The sequence below is a fragment of the Mustela lutreola genome, chromosome 12 (assembly GCF_030435805.1).
Source record: "Mustela lutreola isolate mMusLut2 chromosome 12, mMusLut2.pri, whole genome shotgun sequence".
Classification (NCBI taxonomy): Eukaryota; Metazoa; Chordata; class Mammalia; order Carnivora; family Mustelidae; genus Mustela; species Mustela lutreola.
Window position 1 is genome coordinate 8104991 of NC_081301.1, and position 22888 is coordinate 8127878.

General features: G+C 52.9%; 2 protein-coding genes across 13 annotated transcripts in view; one reads left to right on the top strand and one right to left on the bottom strand.

Moving 5' to 3' along the window:
- The window catches only part of ANGPTL2 (angiopoietin like 2), a 35308-nt gene extending 12587 nt beyond the window's left edge, over positions 1-22721 (top strand). The window contains exons 2-5 of the mRNA XM_059143187.1: positions 1384-2291; positions 16391-16584; positions 18346-18616; positions 20916-22721. Of these exons, the coding sequence (XP_058999170.1) occupies positions 1433-2291; positions 16391-16584; positions 18346-18616; positions 20916-21115 (1524 nt within the window). The 5' untranslated portion in view covers positions 1384-1432 and the 3' untranslated portion in view covers positions 21116-22721. The remainder of the gene's footprint in view (positions 1-1383; positions 2292-16390; positions 16585-18345; positions 18617-20915) is intronic.
- RALGPS1 (Ral GEF with PH domain and SH3 binding motif 1) overlaps positions 1-22888 on the bottom strand; it is a 272513-nt gene that overhangs the window by 111379 nt on the left and 138246 nt on the right. The window lies entirely within an intron of this gene.

Consider the following 22888-nt stretch of genomic DNA (forward strand, 5'->3'; position numbering starts at 1 on the left):
AGGGGAGGGGCCCGGCCTGATGGGAGTAGGCTCAAGAGAGAACAGGAAGAGAGGCACTTTCTGGAAACTGAGTACAGACAACCCTTCCGGGGGGTTTTGCTAAAATGGGGAGCAGAAAAATGGAACAGTAGCTGGAGAGGGGGATGTTAGATCAAGAGAGGATTGATTTTCTTTGAGAGAAGTAACAGCATGATTATAGGAAAAATGTGATCATGCAGGAGAGATGGGGGAGAAATGCCTGAGCAGTGTCCTTGAGTAGGCGAGAGGAGGGATCTGTGCACGTCCATCCCCTCCCTCTTGGCCCGGCCAACTCCTGCTCATCCCTCAAGGGGTCACTGTAAAGGTCACTTTCTCAGGGAAGCTTTCTCGAATCGTCCGATTAGGTCAGTTCCTTGCTCTACCCTTTTGCAGCACATGTTACTGCTGTTCTGTGGCTCTTCAGGGCTGTGGAGCATGAGGCCCGTGAGGGCAGGGCTGGCTCTGGGCTGTTTGCAGCCGTTTGTCCAGCAGCCGGCATGCTGCCTGGCACACCACAGATGCTGGATGGCTATCTGGTGAAGGAACAAATGGTCCAAGAGCAGAACTGAAACAACTCCAGAGATACGTGTCTGTTTTCCGCTTCCGCCGGCTGTAATCACGCTGTGACGGCAGAGCCTTGCAGTCACTGGCTCCTGCAAATGTTTGGATTTACAAGAGCTCGGTTGTTTGTTTCTGTCTGGGCTCTTTAGCTTGTCTCTAACACACAGACCAAAGCCATGTAGCTGGACGCATCCTCCCACTGACACTGTCCGCTACCAACTGAACACATTCCATGCCGTACCCTGTGATTCGAGCATTTAACAAATATTTGCTAAAAGCCTGCTTAGTGCAGCATCCTAGGGACACAGGATGGAATCAGCCACAGCGCCAGCCCTCATAGAGTGCGGAGTCCAGTAGCGGAGGATCACACAGAACCCCTATGCACACCTGTGACCGGTGCCACACCGGGAAAGCCCGGGGGTTACGAACGTGTCAAACGGGGTGGGAGGGAGGGCAGAGAAAGGAGGCGGAGAAAGGAGACCAGACAAGCCTTCCTCTGCCTCCCTGCCCCGGCTTTGAGCTGCCCTCCCGTGGCTCTCAGGCTTGGGCCAGGAGATCGCGAGGTGGCTGGGCTTCGGGGCTGGCTCCGGGAGTGCCAGGGCTGTGGCCTCCTGCCTTCCGATGCCCCGGTCCCCTCCCGTTTCCTCTCTACCTCTGCTGAGGCCTACCTGTCTCCTCCTGCAGCTTCCGGAAGGGCTCTCTCCTTTGGAGAGATCTGCCTGGCGAGAAGGCTGAGCTCATTCGTGGCACAGGCCACTGGCAGTGACAACAGTGTTACTGAATCTCCCTCCTGTTTACTTTCAGGCTTTCCTAGGCTCTGTTCGCCAAGAGGAACCACCATTTTGCAAGGACCATGAGGCCGCTGTGCGTGACGTACTGGTGGCTGGGGTGGCTGGGGTGGCTGGCTGCCGTGGGCGCCGCTGCTGGCCGGAAGGAAGGCTTCGAGGGCGCCGCTGCAGGCCGGAAGGAAGGCTTCGAGGGTGCCGAGGAGGGCTCGCCCGGCGAGTTCATTTACCTGAACAGGTACAAGCGGGCCGGCGAGTCTTCGGACAAGTGCACCTACACCTTCATCGTGCCCCAGCAGCGGGTCACGGGCGCCATCTGCGTCAACTCCAAGGAGCCCGAGGTGCTCCTGGAGAACCGGGTGCACAAGCAGGAGCTGGAGCTGCTCAACAGCGAGCTGCTCAAGCAGAAGCGGCAGATCGAGACGCTGCAGCAGCTGGTGGAGGTGGACGGCGGCATCGTGAGCGAGGTGAAGCTGCTGCGCAAGGAGAGCCGCAACATGAACTCGCGGGTCACGCAGCTCTACATGCAGCTGCTGCACGAGATCATCCGCAAGCGGGACAACGCGCTGGAGCTCTCCCAGCTGGAGAACCGGATCCTCAACCAGACGGCCGACATGCTGCAGCTGGCCAGCAAGTACAAGGACCTGGAGCACAAGTACCAGCACCTGGCCACGCTGGCCCACAACCAGTCCGAGATCATCGCGCAGCTCGAGGAGCACTGCCAGCGGGTGCCGGCGGCCAGACCCATGCCCCAGCCACCCCCGGCCACCCCGCCCCGGGTCTACCAGCCGCCCCCCTACAACCGCATCATCAATCAGATCTCCACCAATGAGATCCAGAGTGATCAGAACCTGAAGGTGCTGCCTCCCCCGCTGCCCACGATGCCCACCCTCACCAGCCTCCCGTCTTCCACAGACAAGCCATCTGGTAAGTTCCCCTGGGAGGGAGCCCGCTCCATCGGGGGCCTCAGAGCCAGGCTCCAGGCTTCCCTCGGCTGAGAACACAAGTGGGGGAAAAGCCACGACGAGCTGAAGCCGGGCCAACAGACTTGCGCAATCCCCCCAGCGATCCCTTGGGCCCAGGCCCGGTAGCCGCTAGGGTGAGGGGTGCCCACGTTCCTTAGATGGTGCTCCAAAGTAGAACCAGGAAACGGGGAGAGTCTCAGAAGAGAACAAATGTTCTCTGGCTTCGGATGGGAACAAGCCCCAGGCCTGTAGTTTTCTGGGCTCTGCTGAGATGCCCTGTGCTGGCAAACAGGATGTCTCTCCTGCAAGGTGGGGCTCTCGTACCGCGCCTGGCACAGATCTGGCAATCGGTAAATACTCACCAAAGAAACAAGAAGCCAAAGGAAAGGAAAGTGTTATCATGGCACAAGTAGGACAAACACATTGTAGGGGCCGGGGGTGGGAAGGAGTACCTTCCGAAGCTAGAGTCTGCCGCTGTCTCGACTTTTCAGTGACAATTCCATAAACTCCTAAATACATGCTTCATCTTTAAATGTGGTAATTCTCACGTATCATTATGGGGGAGGATAGGGGTTGCTGGCATGTTCTGAAGCTTGACCAGAGTACCAGCACTGGGCACTCCTTGTGGAAGGTTAATGGAAAAGAAGAGCAACTTGCTCACAGGCTCAGGATCCTTAGGCCTTCTAGGGCTGGATTTGAATGTAGGGCTTCTAGGGCTGACTCCTCTGTGCTCTAGGGCTCTACGGGGAGCATGAGCCCAGCCTCTTGAAGCTCAGCCACTCCTTCATCCAGGCCCCTGTGGGCCTTCCAGATGGGCTGTCAGGCGAGAACTGGACTGATCTTTGCAGGAACTAACCACATATCTGCTCCAAGTCAGTGATTTTGGTACCACTTTGTTGTGTAAGTGGGGAGATATTTTTACTGAAAACACCCTGATTTACACTTATTTCACACTTCTGAAAATAACCACAGTACTGTGAAGAGCAGCTTCTTGCTAATTCCAGAAAGGGGGTGGCCCGTGCAAAGACGAGGGCAACACTGTTGGCAGGTCTGCGGCGGGGAGCACCCGCCTCCAGCACCTCACAGCCCACAGGAAGGCCCTCTGCTGCGTCGCGGGTTGAGAACACATGCTTTGAACGGACTGACCCGGATTCAAATTCTGATTCCCCTACCGATTAGCTCTGGGATATCAGGCAAGTCACCTTGCAGAGCCTCTGTTTCCTGTTTCAATCTGACAACTGGGGATAGATTAAAATAATGCCCACCCAAAGATGAGAGGAAATACTGCAAAAAAAAAAAAAAAGAAAGAAAGAAAAAGAAAAGTGTCTGGAGTGGCGCTGGGCCCATGGAAAGTCTCAGTACATGGTAGCTCTCAGTTTCCTTCCGTTTTGGTTTATCTTAAAGCAAGAAGACTGAAATAAATAAACAGTCCCTTTTTAGTGCTGGCATTCTACAGCAGATGACTGCCTCATCTGTACATATGTCTGTTTTAAATCAGAAGCTCCAAAAGACAGGGCAGAGTACGCTAATATGTCTTGACAGAACGCCCAGAGGGTAAGACGTGCCCTTGGGGACCAAATGAAGACTCCACTGAAAGTCATACTCCTAGTGTCTGGCAGACCTCAGTGGCTACCCAACAGACCTCCTCTCGCTTTAGCATCTCTGGATTCTGAGTCAATGATTTCAGGACATCCCTGAGCTTGGACTGAGCTGAAAGGGTAATAATAGTGTAAGAAGAAAGACCTAGCTTGGGGCGCCTGGGTGATTCAGTCAGTTGAGCGTCTGCCTTCGGCTCAGGTCATGATCCCAGGGTCCTGGGATCAAGCCCCACATCAGGCTCCATGCTCAGTGGGAACTCTGCTTCTCCCTCTCCTTCTGCCTGCTGCTCGCCATGCTTGTTCTCTCTCTGTCATATAAATAAAATCTTCAAAAGAACGAAAGACCGAGGTTTGCACCCACCTCTTAGTAGTGGTTTGCTTGTGAGGAAGTTACTTTGCTCCCCTGAGCCACCATTTTTCCCTCTGTAAAATGGGGACAGGAGTTACAATACCGCAGGGTTGTTGTGGAAACGCAGTGCAATCAGGCATGTGATATTATGTCATGTGGGGCAGCGCACCTGCTCTGTGCTGGTCATGGAGCCAGGCTGGGGGGAGCCGGTGAAAGCTCTGATCCTGACCTCAGGAACTCGGTCTGGGGGAGGTAGCAGATGCGTGAATGCACAAGGACCTACACAGTGCCTACGGGTTCTATCCCCCCAAATCGGCACATCAGATGTAACGAAGGATTTCCTTGACGGAGCAGTCATCAAGGCCAGAATTTCCAGAATGTTGTAAGAACTGATGGGACCTGCATAACAGAGTACCTGAAAGCAGAACTGCAGTGGAAATCATGAGCTGTGCAGTCACTGTGGTGACATCCCAGTGTGCTGAGGACCCTGCACAGCAGCGAATGATGGGCTGTGGGACACGGAGGTGGCACACGTGACTGAGTCTGCCTGGACAAGAGGGGAGAAGCTGGACAGAGATGGGACTCCTGTATTGCATCTTGAATGATTTGTAAGAGTTTACCGGACAGACCAAGGAGTTGGAAAGCAGGGTTACTAGCGCGTCCCCGAAGGAGAAGAGTCTGTGCAAAGTCCCCGGGTCACGGTCCTAGTCTTGGCACCATCAATGGTTTGATGCCGCTTCCTCACGGTCATAGTCCAGCGTGGGCTGTGTGCATCCCAGGGGCCTGCACGCACCCAACCCACTTTCTGTCCCGCTTCAGGAAGCACCCGACATGGGAGGCAGCGGCAGTGACCTTCCTTCTATGGAAATGACAAATGCACTATAATTTTTCCTTTTCTTTTTTTTAAGCAAAGTTCTTCCAAATGTTGGTAGTGATTGTTCATTTCCTATGACCCATGTCCCCACTGAGCCCCTACCCAAGGTGTTACCAGCCAGACCTGGCCTCGCAAGCTGAATGGGCAGGGAGGGCCCGGTCCTTTCCTGGGCTTGGGACTATACTGCGAGGAAAAGGCAAACGGCCTCTCTCAGCCAATAGGCAGGGAGCCTTATCAGGCCTGTTCTGAGAGGCAGGTTCTGGGCCTGGAAGACAAAACCTTCTTCTGTGCACTTACCCACAAGATCCTTTGTTCCCAAGGACATCACTCGGCCAGAAACACCTCTGTGTGCATGAGTTGGCGATTTCTAAATCTTTCATCCCAGAACCTCTTTCCCTCTTCATCTGGGCCACTCAGCCCACAGCACACCCTTCTCCACGGGACTGAGGGAGCCATGGCTGCTTATCTGGAGCTGCACTCACTAGCTTGTTCCCAGCCAGACAGTAACAGGCTGGCCCCAGGCCAGGCCCAGGCCGCCGAGAGCCTGAGGAAGGGAGGTCCAGGCAGCTCCTGGCTTCCCTGGTGTCTGACTTGGGTTCCGTCCTGCCTCTCTTGGGTCTGGCCAGACCTGGGGCATTTCAGTTAGGATGATGCTTTGATGAGGCCAAGGCCAAAGGGCCCAGGCTGTGGCCCATTCTCCCAGAGATACAGCTGCTGCCACCTGCCCTTCCTCTTTTCCTCTCCACTTATTCACACATCCTTGACCTCCTTCTCCACGTGTGCCCTTGACATACACACACACACACACACACACACACGCACACATACATGTGCGTCAATCAGGTCTGCTAAAGAGGAAGGCTGAAGGAGTCATGAAACGGCCCAGGAATGGACAGGGTGGGCCTCAGTGCCGGCCTTCCCCCAAGATGATCTGGGAGGCCAGGGACACCGTCCCTCGGCTCCGCACAGGCACAGCCATGCACAGGCCAGCCCTCCTCATGGCACTCACCCTCGAGAGTGATCAGAGGAGGAAAGGCAGTATTAGGACCAGCTGCCACAGCAAGGCCCTGCCTGAAACAAATCCTTAAAAACCAAAAAGAGTAGGCAATTCTAGCTGTTTTCTCTCCTGAAAACATAATCAGCTTAGTTTGTTTCTCAGTGGATAAAGAACGGACCATAAAATCATAAAAGAGCTTATTAGGGGCCTTATCACCCCAGAGCCTGTCAGTAGCAGAGCCAGAATCAGGTAACTTCCAGGATGTCAAGGTTCAGAGAGGTTAAGTAACTCAGCCAAGACTACACAGCTAGTGAGTGGCTCAGCCAGGGCTCAAACCCAAGTCTGTCTTAACCATTCCCAGACACTGCACGTTTCCATGGAAAGGCTGGAGGGGAACTGGTGTGAAAATCACTCTATAAATGCCTGACTTGGCCTCAGGTGCCAGCTGTCTGGACGTGACCCTCCATCACTATTTCATGTACTAGGTTCCAAGCAGCTCCTTGTAAAAGAGCTCTGGGAACAGAGCTGGTAGATTTGTCGTTAGAACTCTCACAGTGCTAACAGTGTAAGACACTGTCACTGCAAACCCATCACTATCATGCCTGGGAGGAGCCAACCAAACCAACCAGCTGCCCTGGCTCCCCAGTCACACAAATGGGTTGTTGTGGTGAATTACATAGTAGACTGCATCACAACCCTGAGATCACACACACACACACACACACACACACACAAAGATGGGACGTCTAGGTAGCTCAGTTGTTAGACGTCTGCCTTTGGCTCAGGTCATGATCCCAGCGTCCTGGGACAGAGCCCCACATCAGGCTCCCTGCTCAGCAGGAAGCCTGCTTCTCCCTCTCCCACTCCCACTGCTTGTGTTTCCTCTCTTGCTATCTCTCTCTGTCTCATAAATAAATAAGATCTTTAAAAAGAGAGAGAGATACAGCAGAACGGAGTTAGCATCATACCCCAGAGTACCTAAAACAATTGAGCTCTCCCACAGAAAACACAATACGCACCAAACTTCCAGTAAATGGACCCAACTAAGGCTGCAGATATATCTGATTTTTAATTTGTCTCAAATGTCAACAACTTCTCTGGGTGTGTTTGTATTCAGCATTTCAATGTCCAGCAAAATCTAAAGTTCTGTAAATCAGGACTTCTTTAAAGACGCTAACTCTAAATGTACAAAAATCTGCAGATGCGATCTGTCCTTGGGGCCACACCAGGTGGCCACCACATTGTTTCACTGCAAACACAGAGACCTCCCTTACTCCCCGACGGATGCCCTATGGCCAAGGAGGTGCAGACACCTTGGACAAGAGTGTTTTCCTAGATAGTTTTTCCCTCCTATATTTTATCAGAAAACCCAACCCAGATCCCTTGCCTCCAGAGCCTGTGCTGTTTCCACTGCACTGTGCTGGCTTGTGTCTGAAATGTTACTGTGGAACAAAATAAGATGCTCAAATTCATTACAAACTACGCAATCCAGTGACATTTCAAAGAGCATTCTTTGCTAGTTTCTTCATAAACAAAAGCAGCTCGAGTTCAAGGTGGGACATCTTCCTTCTAGCTTTGCTTTCTCTTTTCTCCTCGGATACCTCAGGGAATGGATCACGGAGAGCTTTTTCAGTGTGATGGCAAGCCTCACTCTATTCCTCGGGCATTTTCCAGGGAAGACATTCAGCTAAATGCTCAGGCTCTTCACAGTCCCAAGGGATAAACGATTAACTTGTTCCTATTTAAAGCGGCGATCTGGCAACTGTGGCCTGGAAATCCCAACAGTTTGGCACTTGGCAAACTGAAAGTAATCTGGAAAATCCTGGAGCTTAGGCCTCTGCAGCCGGCTCCCTAGCCACCCAGATGGATTGTTGTGGTGAATTTATGTAGCAGACCGTATCAGAACCCTGAGGTGCTCCCCCAGAAAAGGACGATCGATAAAGCAGAATGACGTTAGCATCAGACAACCCGGTGTCTGAGACAAAGGTGGTTAAGTTTGTTGAGTGCAATGGGTAGTGCACTTGCTTCTTCCAGAAGTCACATCTCGACTTGAGCCACCCCTGTGAGAACTGGGGAAGGCACATTCAAAAGAAGCCTAACGATCCTGGCTTTGTGCCTCAGGAGGAGCCCATGCAGCCGCAGGAGCTGGACTGGTCTCACAATCCTTTTTTCAAACGAATAAGTGATTTTCCTTGAACAGATTTTTAATACAAGAATTTAAGTTAGAATTACTGTGTATACAGAAAAATTGTGTTAAGCAAAAGATTTTCATTTGAATGACAAATGCAATGTTTTTAAAAACAAAAACACCCCCTAATTGTTGAAATGAAGGTATCTTTGGTGGTCTGTCTGGAGCAACGTTCAAAAAGAACAGAACCTTCAAAAGAAAACAACATGCCGATTTTCTATGAGACCGTCCAGACTCCCCAGGGTTTGGGTTTGGATCCCAATAATCCCCTGCTGTGGGGCCCCTGCTTCCAGATGGGCTCATCACTGATTCTCGAACTGGGAAGAACAGAATGAAGATGACGAAGGGCACACAGCTCCCAGCGGTGAGGAGACGGAGATGAGGGAAGGCATGTGGGACACAAAGTGACTCATTCTAGAGCAGAGACTGGCAGGACGGACACACAATCTCGCCCCTGAGGCTTCCTGCCCAGAAGGATCCCAGAGACTGACGAGACAGAACCTTGAGCAATGCTGGCACGGTGAAACAGACTCAAACGGCGCAGCAGGGAACAGCAGGCCTGGAAGGCAGATGGGAGCTCGAAGCCCAGAGTCTCCCCTGTCCAGCCATGCAGTCTCTCTGGGACTTAGTGGGCTCAGTGCTGTGGGGCCTCATGAGGATGAAATGAAAGCGCACGTAAGGCATCTGACAGGCCAAAGGCTCTAGCTACGTGGCAGTCATCATTCTTACTACGCTCCAGTAGAGATAACTATATCGAGCAGTATGGGAACCCCAAGGAGAGTTAAGTAACTTTTCTGGGGTTGGGGAGGGCTTCCTGGAGGAGGAGATGAGCAGGCTGAGGGCAAGGCAGAGAAGCTCTCAGAACCTCTACCCACAATCATCCAGAAGTCAATGAGACCAGGCTTGGTGCTGGGCAAATGCTCTCTTTTCAGAAAAAGGAAGGACAAGATCCTAGAAACTATGTATCAATTGGCTTAAGCCCCAGTAAAATTATAGGAAAGACTATGAAGAGGGCTTCGTGAGCATTTGAAAAACTAAAGGGTGATCAATGAAGGCCAGCGTAGGTTCTGTAAGCACAAGCTGACTGCAGTTCTTAGAAAGGTTCATAGGCTGGCAGACCTCAGGCTTGCCACCTGGCCAGTACCTGCGGACGGAAATCGTGGGTCTGATGAGCTCTTCCGTGATGTGCTTGCAGAACCACACCATCAGTCTCTGGCCCGAGAGAGGCTTGTTCATTCTCACTGCTACACCCGCGCTGCCCACCTCCAGGTCCGGGGACCTCCCTTCCGCAGGCAGCCTCAGGCGCCACTGACCACTGAACCCAGGGAGCCCCGGGGCTTCCCCCCCACCAGTCCCGGGAGCCACAGGGAGCTGTCCCATCTCTGCATACAGTGAGTCTACCACAGCCCCTGCAGAGCCAACCTATTTCTCTTTTAAATTGCTTTAAAGCCTGTATTTCCCCTCCTCCCCAAAGTTACTGGTGGAAACCCAGGAGTGGGCATGGTGCTTTTGAAAGTGTCTGTGGGAAGCAGGGCTGCAGTATCTGCTTATCTTAAGGTCAAACCGGGAGAAACAGGGCCCTTGAAGCTCCTCAAGGGCTCCGGGCCCTCTTACTCAGAAGTTCTCAGACTGTATCGCAGTATCACACCCACTGAAATACACACATCTAATACAACTTTTACTGTAAAACTTTTGAAAGGATTTCTTTAAATTTTGCTTTTGAAATTATGTGGCCAAGAGTAACACAATTAATTTACAGCTGGCTCTGATTTCTCAGCAAACATTAGGCATGTTCAGGAATTCTTGGGAAGTGAGAAAAATCTAACCTACAAATTGTTTTCAAAAGTAATAACATTTTTATGAAGACTTAATTTAACAATTAATGAAGTTGACAAGATGTTCCACTTTGTAGAAATTTAATTACATCCTTATAAATTTTGATTATGCAGTTTTCTTTTCGTATTTTAGAGCCTATAAATTTTTTTAGGCCCCAAGCACTTTCATAAACTCCTGAAAAGCCCGCTGGCCCCAGGCACTGTGCCCATCATCTGCAGACTAAAACGGTCTCAACAGCAGGCATGAGTGTTTGGACCCTTTCCCCAGAAGGACCAGAAATGAGAACCATGACGTCAGCTCTCGGGCTCTATGGGAACTGAGATGTCTTTGGGAACACATCAGCTGTTCCTGTGTTTAGGTTATTGTTTTGTAGTCTGCTTCACTGCAAAGTGGTGACTGACTTAGAATAAGTATGTTCACAACCAAAATATTATTTCCCCAAGCCTTCTGGATAAACGAAGCTCAAGCAGCACACGTAATCCTTCCTCGCCAAGCCCCCTCCCCGAGCGTCTGCTCTCCTGCCCTCACACAGGACACCCAGCGAGTCCCGATGCTGGCCAGGACAGGGCTCACACCTAAGCAATCCACGTGCCCTGGCTCTTGGATGGATTAATTTGAATAGGAAATTGCAGATCCAGTTTCAACAACTAGTCATTTCTCCTGTTAGAAAAACGTTTAAGGGAGTGGCAAAAAGACTTTCTGGAGACAGATCGTCAGCGAGAGTAACTGAAAACAGCACACCATTCTCACGAAAAAGCCGTGTGTCTTGGTGCTATCATAGAAGCCTCTCCCCAGTGCCCACGTCCGAGCTAAAATATCCCTAGAACATTTCCCACGGGCCACAGGGCCGCTGCACAGCCTCAGGTGGTCAAGCTCCAAGACGTGGCCCTATGAGTCAAAGAGGCCAGTCAGACTACTGGCCTGCCACATGGTCTGGTCCCAGCTGATGGCCAGGAAGGATCCTGCTCCCTCTGCATGCCTCGGGAGCAGCCAGGGAGAAGAGCCATCACTGTCTAACTCACCCCTTAGCTCCCGGCCTCCAGGGTGCAGCTCACCAGCTGGGTCAGATATTCACGGGGCCACGTTTCCCTGGCAGGGGGTGAGGGCTACACGGACAGTGGATGTAGTTGGTAAACCCATTTCTCCACAGGACGTGAGTGGGCAGGTCAGGCTGAGCTGGTCTGTCCCCGACCCAGAGAGGAAACTGGGACGAGGCAGTTACACATTGGTCTGGCCTGGCTGCAGGCTCTGACCCAGAAAGGCTCTTCACTGGGAATACTGAGCGCAGGATCAGTCATCTGGTTTCCTAGCAGTCTATGTTCCTTGTGTGCAAGAACCCCAGAGAGGAGGAAGGAAGCAGGGAAGGACTCAGGCACCCAAAGCCGATCACTCCAACACTCACCGGGTTTGACCTTGGGGTTTGGGGACCCAAGACCTGCATACTTTGTGTTTCCATTGCCCATACCCCTTCTTCTTGAGGCCTCCTGACTCTAGTCCTTTGTGCTCTCTGCACCCCGTGTTCTAAGGAACCACGCAGACTCAGCTCAGCCATGCGATTGCATTTCCCCTCACGTGGAACGTTCTAGCTACAGCTCTGCCCAGAATGTAAATATGGTCTTTATAGCGATGAGGTTGGGTGCTGCTCCACTAGGAGCCTTGGTGCTGCTGAGTTAGTGTTGGCCTGGTGCTCCGGGCCACGCTGCCCTTTCAGAAGAGGAGCCAAGCGAAATACTGCCTGGGCACTTTGCACCGTTCCAAAGGGCGAGCCCTGCCCACTGAAACACCGAAAATGCAGTTTCATTGACAAAAAAGATTTCCATTCTTCATTTCAGTTTATCGGGGGTGTCTCTCTAGTAAAAAGTTACTAGAGCAGTAACTTTTTAAATGTGCTTTGTGGAAAATATCTACCACTAAGTAAATCATCGTACATTTAGTCTTGCAAATTCAAAAGCAAATACGGTAACTTGCTTGTGTGTGCGTGGCTGCGGGTAGGTGGGGAGTGGACAATGTCAAAACCAGCAGCTTCCATGCGGCACAGGAAAGAACGAGAGAACCCGTGCTGGCAGCTGCTCCAGCTGACTTCACCCTGGGTGCTCTTGGGCTCCTGTGGTCCCCAGAACAGGTGGGCTCGTCCCGCCTGGGTACCAGAGGAGAAAATGAGGTTCGAGGAGCTTCCCAGGGACATATGGTGAGGCAACGAGGCCACCAAGGTTTGAGCCAAGGGCTCCTGCCTCCCGTATTTACCTCGGTTGCAGGTTTCTCATCAAAGCAGGACATTCTGAGTCAGATCCGGGACAGTCTTGCTGCTGCACTTTCTGCTCCTTGGTCATTCTCCCACTGCCAGCTTTTCCAGGCTAAAGATTCTGTCTGAGGCATGTTCGTCCATCATTTAGTTTTCTGACCTTCGCCACTGCGGCCTTCAGTGTAAGAACAGGGCGTGCTTCAGCGCAGAAAGGCTTGCTAGTGTCCTGCTCTGCAAAGGTTTCCAAGGGAAAACTGTCTGGACTGTGGCTGCCGCTAATAAAAGCTGATGGGTCCTGAGTATCACACCAAGTGCAGAGCGCAGGGGACACAAAGCATTTTTTTTTTTTTTTTTTTTTGTAATGAGAGAAAATACTAAATACCTCCCTACTAGTTTATTCCTACTCCAAGATTCTAGAGAGGATGCCATCCCTAAAAGCCTTAAAGGAAAGAACTGCCTGATTTGCCCTAAAGATTAAAAAAAGCCCAAACAAACAAAAAACAAACAAAAAAAATTCTAGATTCTAAAAGATAGTAAAATAGCTGAAAATGGGCAAAGGACACCAAAAGGTAAGCAAAGGAGAAAAACAAATCACCAATAAAGATTTTGGAAAGGTATTTGTACCTTGACAAAGAAGTATAAATTTTTATTTTTTTAAATCCGGCTGACTGGCAAAGATTAAAGATGGTCCTAGGGACACAGATTAAGTCGGCCTGGTCCCCCACCCTGGAGTTCACTCTGGTTGGGGAAAAAGAACAGAGCTTTAGACTATGGGCTCTGGACCCCCCAAACCCAGACCACCTGGATTCGGACACTGGATCTGTCCCCTATAAGCTAAATGACCTCAGGGCTGTCACCTAATGTCCCCATACTTTCACTTTTTCATCTGTCAAATGGGTGATTACAAGCTACCTCACATTTTAAAACACTTGCTTTTTTTTTTTTCCTAAAGATTATTTATTAGCGGGAAAGAGAGCGTGCATGAGCAGGAAGAGGGCCAGAGGGGGAGGGAGAGGGAGGGGGACAGAATCTCTAGCAGATTCCACACCAAGTGTGGAGCATGACGCAGGGCTCAGTCTCATGACCCTGAGATCATGACCTGAGCCAAAAACAAGAGCTGGACACTTAAACCACTGAGCCGCCTAGGGGCCCCTAAAACACCTGCTTTTAAAAAGACCCCTTGGCTGGGGCGCCTGGGTGGCTCAGTGGGTTAAGCCGCTGCCTTCGGCTCAGGTCATGATCTCAGGGTCCTGGGATCAAGTCCTGCATCGGGCTCTCTGCTCAGCAGGGAGCCTGCTTCCCTCTCTCTCTCTCTCTGCCTGCCTCTCCGACTACTTGTGATTTCTCTCTATCAAATAAATAAATAAATAAATAAATAAATCTTTAAAAAAAAAAAAAAAAAAAACACCCCTTGGGACACTTAAGTGGGCTCAGCTGGTTAAGCGTTTGCCTTCGGCTCAGGTCATGATCTCAGGGACTGAGCCCTGATTAGGCTCTCAGCTCAGTGGGGAGCCTGCTTGTCCCTCACCCTCTGCCCCTCCACCCCTAGCTCGTGCTGTTTCTCTATCTCTGAAATAAATAAATATTATCTTTAAAAAAGCTCTTTGTAGACATGTCAACAGTAAAGCTGAAACAACTGATGGCATCCCCAAAAGCAGCTCAGGCTGGGCGTCTGAGATGGACCCCCCCCCCACTTCCCCAGTGGCCTCCAAAGCCTGTCCCAACACGGCGCCTCCTTCCAAGCCACACTGTCCCTCTGAGAGCCCCACCAAAGCCCCACAGCAGCCCTGCAGTAGGAGGGCTGGCTGCTCATTTTGGGGGGCGGGGGATGTTTGACAGGCCTCTGCCGGACTTTCTGTCACCAGCATTCCCATCAAACGGCCTCTCCTGCACTTCGGACTTGGGAAAGAGCCAGGTCCCTCCCACACCTGCTGCGTGCTCTGCTCCAGCTGTCAGGGACAGACTCCTATTCTCCATCTTGGTCCCTGGGGCTGGGGGCTGAACACAAGAAAAAGTTTTTTCTCTTTCCTGAATGCTATTTCTGGAGGTCCGGCTCCCCTTCCCCAGGACAGAAGAAGCACAAGGCAAAGAGGGAAGCCGCTGCTTGCACCACCATCTCCCAGGCTAGTGCTGGGGGCCCTGCCCCATCCCTTGAGGGTGAAGAGGGCTAGTGAACAGGTAAATGGGTGAGAAGCTCTCTCTGGAGAAGGAAGAAGGAGTACCTGGGGTCAACTGTCTGTGGCAAACACCTACGCAGACCTTTCCTCGGGGTGCTTCATTAGGTACTGGGAGCAGAGAGGAGTGATCAAGACCACTCCTGCCCTTCCATGAGGTTCCTGGCAGTGATGCTCACACACAGTGCAAGGGTCCAGGAGAAGCCCACCTGAGCTGTCTAGCAAAACCCCCAAATCCCAAACTTTTCTCATTTAACCATCATACATGGACTACAACAAGCCCTACTACAACCAGGAAGGAATCTGAGAAGTTTGATCTACATGGGAAAAGCTGAGTACATCTGCCACTAAGGCCTCTCCCTAACACGCAGAAGAGAAAGGACAGGAATGCACAGGAATTCAAGTTGAAATAAGGCTGGCGAGAAGGTCAGCGCGCTCTTGCTGGACATCAGAGCAGCCCCCACCTGCCCTAGGCTTCCACCACCGAGCGCAGCACCTGCCAGGGCTGGCGCTCAGTAAATAGGAGATACATATATCTTCATAGAACAAGATGGAACTTTCTTAGCACTTTTGGTCTTAAACATGTTTGGTTTGAGGATTATTTTGAAGAGAGGCTGAGGCAAATTGTGGCAATTTTATTATTTTTTTCAAAAAAATATGTAGTTCTGAAAAACTTCTGAAGGTTCCTGAGATCAACAATGAAGAACCTAGCTTCTTTGGACCTTGGAGACTCCCGTTTCAACCTTCTTGCTGGTGAGACCGACATCCAGGAAAGCACTAGGAGAAGGGGTGTGGGGGTGGGGAGAGGCTTACAGTGGCTCTCAGATTCCCAGCCGCACCCGTGCCTTCTGACCCGGCTGCCAAGCTCTGTGAAGTCCCACAAAATCACAGAACCCATCTGGTCTTAGTGTCAGAAGACAGCCATGGACCAGGAGGCTTCCCAGACATCGTCCTTCAAGTCCGTGGACCTGCATATATGACAGTGACCTCAGAATGTGTGAGCTCTGAGCCTGTGGCCCTAAATGAGCTTCCTTTGGAAAATATACGGACGGGCTGAATAGGGCTGGTCCCCCTCAGAAAAGCTGTTTGTGGAGGCCAGTGTCTCAATCTCAAAACATCCTGAAACCTCTGGCTACGTGGCCGAATTCTGGACCCTGCTTGGGCACTGTGACTCCGTGGGAGTTCATCACTAGAGACCACAACGGTCCCCGAGCACTGTCGCTGGAAAGGCAAGCGTGGAGTCAGAGCAGCGGTGGTGTGGGCCAGCCTCAGCCGTCGGGACCCAGGAGAGCAGTGACCTCTCGCCCGGCCTGGGGCGGAGCTGATCCACACTGGCATCCCTCTGCTGCATGCTGGAAGGCACACTCCTGGCACAACAGGACCAGCTTCAAAGATAAACCACTCCAGGAATGCCACACAACTGAACTCAGCCACCCCGATGGCCCAGTGCGAGGTAAATATGATGTGCCTTCTACAAGCCAGGGAAACGGAGGAAACGGAGAGTCTGGAGAGGTAAGAAAGCTTGCCCAGATCACGCTCTGATGCAGTCAGAGCTAAAAGTGGGCTGGGAATCCAGGCACCCTGACCACTTGCCCTGGACTCTTGCCTCTCTATCACATTATTTCTCAAACTTACAGAACTAAAGTCGGTCCCCTCTCACGGCAGGCCTGCGGCTCGCAGCCGGAGCCCTGCTGGAGGCTGTGCCTGCCCGGGGGTACAGCCGGCGGGGAGGGGCAGGCAAGAGTGGTACTCCAAGGCCAGGCCCCAGGGAGATCTGTGATGTGCTCCCACCTGTGTCCCCAGGCCCGTGGAGAGACTGCCTGCAGGCCCTGGAGGACGGCCATGACACCAGCTCCATCTACCTGGTGAAGCCAGAGAACACCAACCGCCTCATGCAGGTGTGGTGCGACCAGAGACACGACCCTGGGGGCTGGACTGTCATCCAGAGGCGCCTGGACGGCTCTGTCAACTTCTTCAGGAACTGGGAGACATACAAGGTGAGGACCCCAGGCCTGTCTGTGCTGCCCACACGGTGACCAGGCCACCCCCAGAGCCTGACACCCAGTGAGAGAGCCACGTGGAGGGCAGGGGCACGCTGACCCGTCGGGGCCTTGGTGGCCCCATGCAAGAAACACCTGAGGTGAGAAAGACGCTGACAGGGTCATTTTTGCAAAGCCACCAGGGATGGTGGGGAGCTGCGGCCCCTTCCCTGCTTGCTGCTGGCCACTGCTACCAGATACAACCTAGGTGTGCAGACCCCACCAGGCCCGTGGACAAAGTGGGAAAATACTGGTGTGGGGCGGCCCCTCACCCCAGCCTGGGTACGAGGATCATCCAACTCCCAGCTGGGGCTTCCAGGGGAAGACCTGTTCTCATAGCCCAGAAGGCGCAGGTCCCAAGGGCCTGTTGTAGGGAACTGCAGGAATACTCGGGCCCTAATTCCCAGGACGTTGAGCGCTTGTCCTGGCGGTAGGAAAGGCTGCGGGGCTCAGCCATAATCTGCCCCCCTCCTCCACACCGAGGCGGTACTAAGGACGGCAAGAGCTTAGTTCACCAAATGCTACCATGCACCGCGACAAGTCCTCCGTCCGTTACCCGCTTTAGTTTCACACCAAGCCCAGCTCAGAGACACGAGTACGGACCCAGGTTACAGGTGAAAAGGGGAAATAACTCGCTCGGGGCCGCACAGCTACAAGGTAGCAGAGCCGTGAGCCAAGGCCTCTGACACGAAAGCTTACAAACTACCCTGGCCATGACGTCCACATGTGGCTTTGCGTGGCCCCTTCCTGTCCTGGCTGCTCCCAACCTACCTCCTGCCCCACGTGTCTGCGCTTTCTTCTCTCTCTCCTCTGCTTCCTGAGAGGTTCCCGAAGACCCACTCCTTCAGCCCTTTCTCCTCCTGCCCGTATCGTTTTTCTCTGAGGCAGTAGAGCACAGTTGTTAAGACTAGGTTCCTGGTTCAAATCCTGGCTCAGCCACGGGCTCCCCATGACCCTGGGCCTCTGTGGACCCCAGTTCACCCATTCTAGGGAGGATAGTAGTAGTACCCAGCTATGTCGCATGAGGACTAATCGAGTGACCTATGTAAACCTACGTAAGGTCCGAGAACAGGGCCAACACACTGTCCTTGCTCGCTCCACTATTAGCTCACTCCACTATTAGCATTCATGAACCCATCTATTTTTAAGACTTTGAGTGCCACCACCTGGCCGATGACTCCTTAGCTACACGTAAAAGCAGCAACAAAACCACCAATTTTCGACCTAGAAAGGGGCCTGGGTGGATGTAGCACACACTTGCACGGCCCGTTCCCGTCCGGGGCATGAGAGCTTCCACGAGACCCTCACACACCGCACACTCCCAGAGAGGGACGCTGTCGCTCAGAGAAGGTAAGGATTGTCCAGGGAACTCATCTAGCTTGCCTACTGTGTGCTGGGCTCTCGGCTTAGGATGCTACGTGCGTTCCTACAACAGCCCCATAGGGACAGGGACACGGAGTCCCGCGTTCACACAACGGCTGGCACACAGGAGGCACTCTTCCATCAGTCTCGAACGATGCGTGTGTGAGGCTCAGAGAGGCAAAGCGACTCATCAAGGCACAGCCAAGTACAGAAGCGGGGGTTTGAACCCAGGCTCTGGGTTCTTATGCTCTGCCCACCGCTGGCCCCCTCTGTCCCACGCTGAGCACCCAGAAGCGGGGCTCTGCCAGCTGAGGGCACCACAGGCTCCCCACGAATGCTCTCCTCCGTTTTCCGCAGCAAGGGTTTGGCAACATTGACGGCGAGTACTGGCTGGGCCTGGAGAACATCTACTGGCTGACGAACCAAGGCAACTACAAACTGCTGGTGACCATGGAGGACTGGTCTGGCCGCAAAGTCTTTGCGGAATACGCCAGCTTCCGCCTGGAGCCGGAGAGCGAGTATTACAAGCTGCGGCTGGGGCGCTACCACGGCAACGCTGGCGACTCCTTCACTTGGCACAACGGCAAGCAGTTCACCACCCTGGACAGAGACCACGATGTCTACACAGGTAAGACCCAGCACAGGGCAGGGCAGAGAGGTCGGCCAAAGCCAGAGCTTCTGACTCGGGGCCCAAGAACAAAGATGTCCCAGGGCTCAGTGGCCCGACCCCGTTCCTACTCCCTAAAGGTCCATGCCTCTGCCCGCGACCCACAGGTCCCCTTCACGAAAGTCGGGTCAAAGTGGCCTTCACAGAAAGGAAAGGAAAAGGAAAAAGGTACACATTTGTACAGATGGCATAACTGTGTACAAACGACACATCTGCAGGCCACTCTGGGCCAAGCGCTTGCCTCACTTCTCTGCCTGAGGCATCCGGGGTCCCGACAACACACACCTGGGAGCTAACGCGGGCCCGGCCTCCTACCAGCCCCGTGTCCTCAGACAACGCTGCTCAGTCTCTCTGAGCCTCAGTTCCACAACTGGAAACCAGGATGACACGTACCGTGCAGGGTGGTGAGAAGGTCAGAGAGAATGTACCCCGAGAGCTTTGTCTGGGACTTGGCAAATAGGGCTCAACCCAAGTGGGCAGTAGGGAGCTTTAAGAGGAAACTAGGTAGGAGACCCGAAGTAATTTATTCAGGGTCACATGTCTCAAAGCCACATCTTTACTAAGAAGCTTTTATTAAATAAAAAACAAAACATTGTGAGAGGCACAGAGAGAGTCCAACTCTGAGTCCAGATGTCAGCCGCCCGCACTGTGAAGCCTCTTGAGGCCCCACACCCAGTTTCCTGATGCGAGGGCTTCTGGGCTACCTGGCAAAGCCAGCGAGGCGCTGCCCCTCTCCAAAGAGCCAACCCTACCTCTAGGCCAAGGCTGTCTGTTCTCATGGGCAAACCTGCCCCCTCCATTGAGTCCTGGTCTGCAGGCCACTCCCTCCTCTTTAAGGACTGTCCTAGGAACTACCTGCTCTTGAGACAAGCTCTGCTACCTACGTGTGGAGGAGAGCAAGGGCCTCACTTCAAATGCCCTGGCAGCCATGTCCCAGGAGGCTGTTCTCGCCCCACGGGGGACATCCAGACAGCTCTCTTCTGACTGGCACTGCAGGGGCCCCTGAGGAAGCAGTATGTCTTCTCTGGCCAGGGCTTCCAAGGCTCCCAGGAAGAGCAGGGCAGGAAGATGACCCTCAGAGCTGGCCAGATTCTGGGGGCACAAGGGCTTGTACAGCACTTCTTGAGGGCCATCATGAGTCACAGAGCAGGGAGAAGACTGCTCTGTGACCCCAACTGTCAGGCCTGTCCAGCGGCACTGTCAGCGGACGGCAAGGAAGTGAGCTCCTTGTCCCTGGGATCATGCAGGGCGAGCTCAGGCTTCCACTCACACGGGAGGCTGGCCAAGGTACACCAAGGGCTCTCTCTGGTCTGCAAATCCAGCACCGCCATTTGGTCCTTGTGGCCTCAACTGATGGCCTAGAGGTGCCTGAGGAAAACTCTGGGAACACCTGGGCTGCAGAGGCTCTGGGTGCCCGAGCTACGTCTCTCCTGAGCTTCTGCCTCTGTCAGCCTGCTGCCGCCTCATGTCTCCCCAAGGCCTCAGCTGGAGTGGGGCCACCAGCTCCGTTAGGCCCCAACCCCCAAGCTTGCTTGGGGCAGCCTTTCCCTGAGTGGGGGGTCCCCTTCCCAGGCCTAATCAGGACACTGGGGAACTCCTCATTTAACTAAGAGCGGCCCAAGCAGCCAATGGCTCCTCTTCCTCTTCCTTCCGGAGAAGGCCGATGCCCCTGCACGCCCGCCTGCACCCTGCCCACACTTTTACTGTTGTTCCGAACTGCTTGTCCTTGGCAGCAAAATCCAGCTTGATGTGACAGTGCCAGAACTTTTATGAAAATATCTTTCTTTTGTGAAATCATAAAAAAACATTTGGCTGGACTGCAGGCTAGGAGGTTGAGGAGCATTTCAACTTAAACACTTCCTTTGTCATTCTATAAAAACTCTTGATCCAACAGCTGCAACTCTTAAATTCCTAAGAACCCAGTGGCCTCTCCCCTGCCCCCCCCGATCATTCGGCTTCCTATTCAACCCCCCACCCCAGGTGCTTCCCGCACACAAGCCCTGGGCTGACTGAGTGACAGCGCGCCCTCGTTCCATCCCCATGCGGTCCTGTGCGGGAGGCACCAAGCTTAGGACAGTTCAGTGGCTCTGTGAGGCACTGGTCACATGGCCGAGCCTCGGAGGTCAGAGCAAACCCGAAGCCCAGGCCGCCTCTCAAGCATTCCTGTTCCAATCGCTCCCCCTACCAGAGCGGGCGCCATGAACATCCCCAAGCAAACGGTGGATTCGGGTAAAACTGCCTCCTCCCTTGTCTCCTGCAGGAAACTGTGCCCACTACCAGAAGGGAGGCTGGTGGTATAACGCTTGTGCCCACTCCAACCTCAACGGGGTCTGGTACCGCGGGGGCCATTACCGGAGCCGCTACCAGGACGGAGTCTATTGGGCTGAGTTCCGAGGAGGCTCCTACTCGCTCAAGAAAGTGGTGATGATGATCCGGCCTAACCCCAACACCTTCCACTAAGCCAGCTCCCCTCCTGACCTCTCGTGGCCATCCAGGAGCCTGCCCCAGCCGTGCCGGCCCCAGCACCAGGAGCAACTCCCCATCAGTTCACCAGGGGGCTGGGAGGATGGGGCCCTGGATTCTGTTTCCCCAAGTCGCTGCGGCAGATAATGGAATGGAATCGACACAGTATTCTCTGTCCCTACTGCTTTTCTTCCTACCAGAGATCCACTCAGGTTTCCACACGGCACAGGACTACAGACAAATCCTTCTTTAAGGAAATCAAATCCCAGTAACAAAAGCACAACTGCACAATACCTTCATAACACACACGTGTGAGCCGACCTTAGGAACGTGTGTGTGCACCACATATACGTGCACTTGGAGATCTGCCTAGACACACACACAGCTTTGGTTACGAACCTAAACACACATACGTTCAAGTCTCAGATGTTGAAGTTGTTACAACAGCTTTGCTCTTAGGAGGAAAGCGTTACATTCACATCATGCTCCGTGAGTCTAAGAGCCAATCACAGATGGTGTAGCTCCAATTCAAAGAACAATCCCTGGTGTCCAAGTGCTGGGGTTCTTCCAGGAGTGTCCACCTGCTTATTCGCTCATGTGGGGACTCCCTCCTTCCTCACTGAAGAACCGCTTTGGGCACCTGATCAAATTTCAAAACCCCCCTCCCTCTCCATTTCTAGACTTCCTCACATTCTCAGGACTTTTCCACCATCCATCCATCCATCCATCCACCTTCTCCTTCATCCAACACCATTCAGGAAGTACCTTCCGTGTGTCGGTCTTGGCCACTCAGTGCGGTTCCAGCCACCCTCTCTGCTCTTCTGTACCCCTTGCTACCCACTCCTTACCTTTTTTGTCATATCATCCTTTCTTTCCAGGCAAGATTCCTTAGCCTCTGAGTAATAAACAGTTTTGGGCTCCAGGTTTCTGGTCAGGAAAGGGAAGGCCAGGCCCAAAAGCTAACTCCCAGCCACGTAGATGATGTATTCACAGTTTTATATGTTCCATTCACACTTTAGCCTCCATGTCATTTTAACCGTCACAGAAATAATAACCTACCTTGCCCAGGAGATATTCAACTGAAGAGAAGTCATCACCCGATCGTTGGGGCCCCCGAATGGCTACAGACCAAAGGTCCCGTGCTCTCAGGCTGACTACAGTCTGCATCTCGTCCCCAAACGACACTTCTCTGGAGAACAGGTGCCACAAAAATGACAACTGGCCACTTCTCACAAGCTCCTGAACCACCAGGAGCCCCTGGAGCCCGTGGCTGGTACATTGCAGCATGGTGGCTCTCAGAGTCCTGTTGGCCACGAAGTGTCAGACTCAGTACTGCCGGGACTCTTACCAAGCAGGGAGCAAGAGATGAGTCCAGAAGGTGAGCCTGCCCCGGTGGGCGCGTGAATGGGGGTGTGCGAGATGTCGGAACGTTTGGTACTGTCATGTCTGGGTGTGTGCCTATTACCTCAGCGCTCTCACGAAGTGTACCATGTAGCATGTTTTGTGTATATAAAAGGGAGGGTTTTTTTTTTTAATATATTCCCAGATTATCCTTGTAATGACACAAATCTGCAATAAAAGCCATCAGTGCTATTTGGATGTATTTACACTGTGTGTTACTGTCCTGGGACCCCCTCTATCAGAGCTAGATTCAGCATCAGGGACATCCACCAAAATCATTTAAATCAGGGATGCCTGAGTGGCTCAGTTGGTTAAGCAGCTGCCTTCGGCTCAGGTCATGATCCCAGCGTCCTGGGATCGAGTCCCACA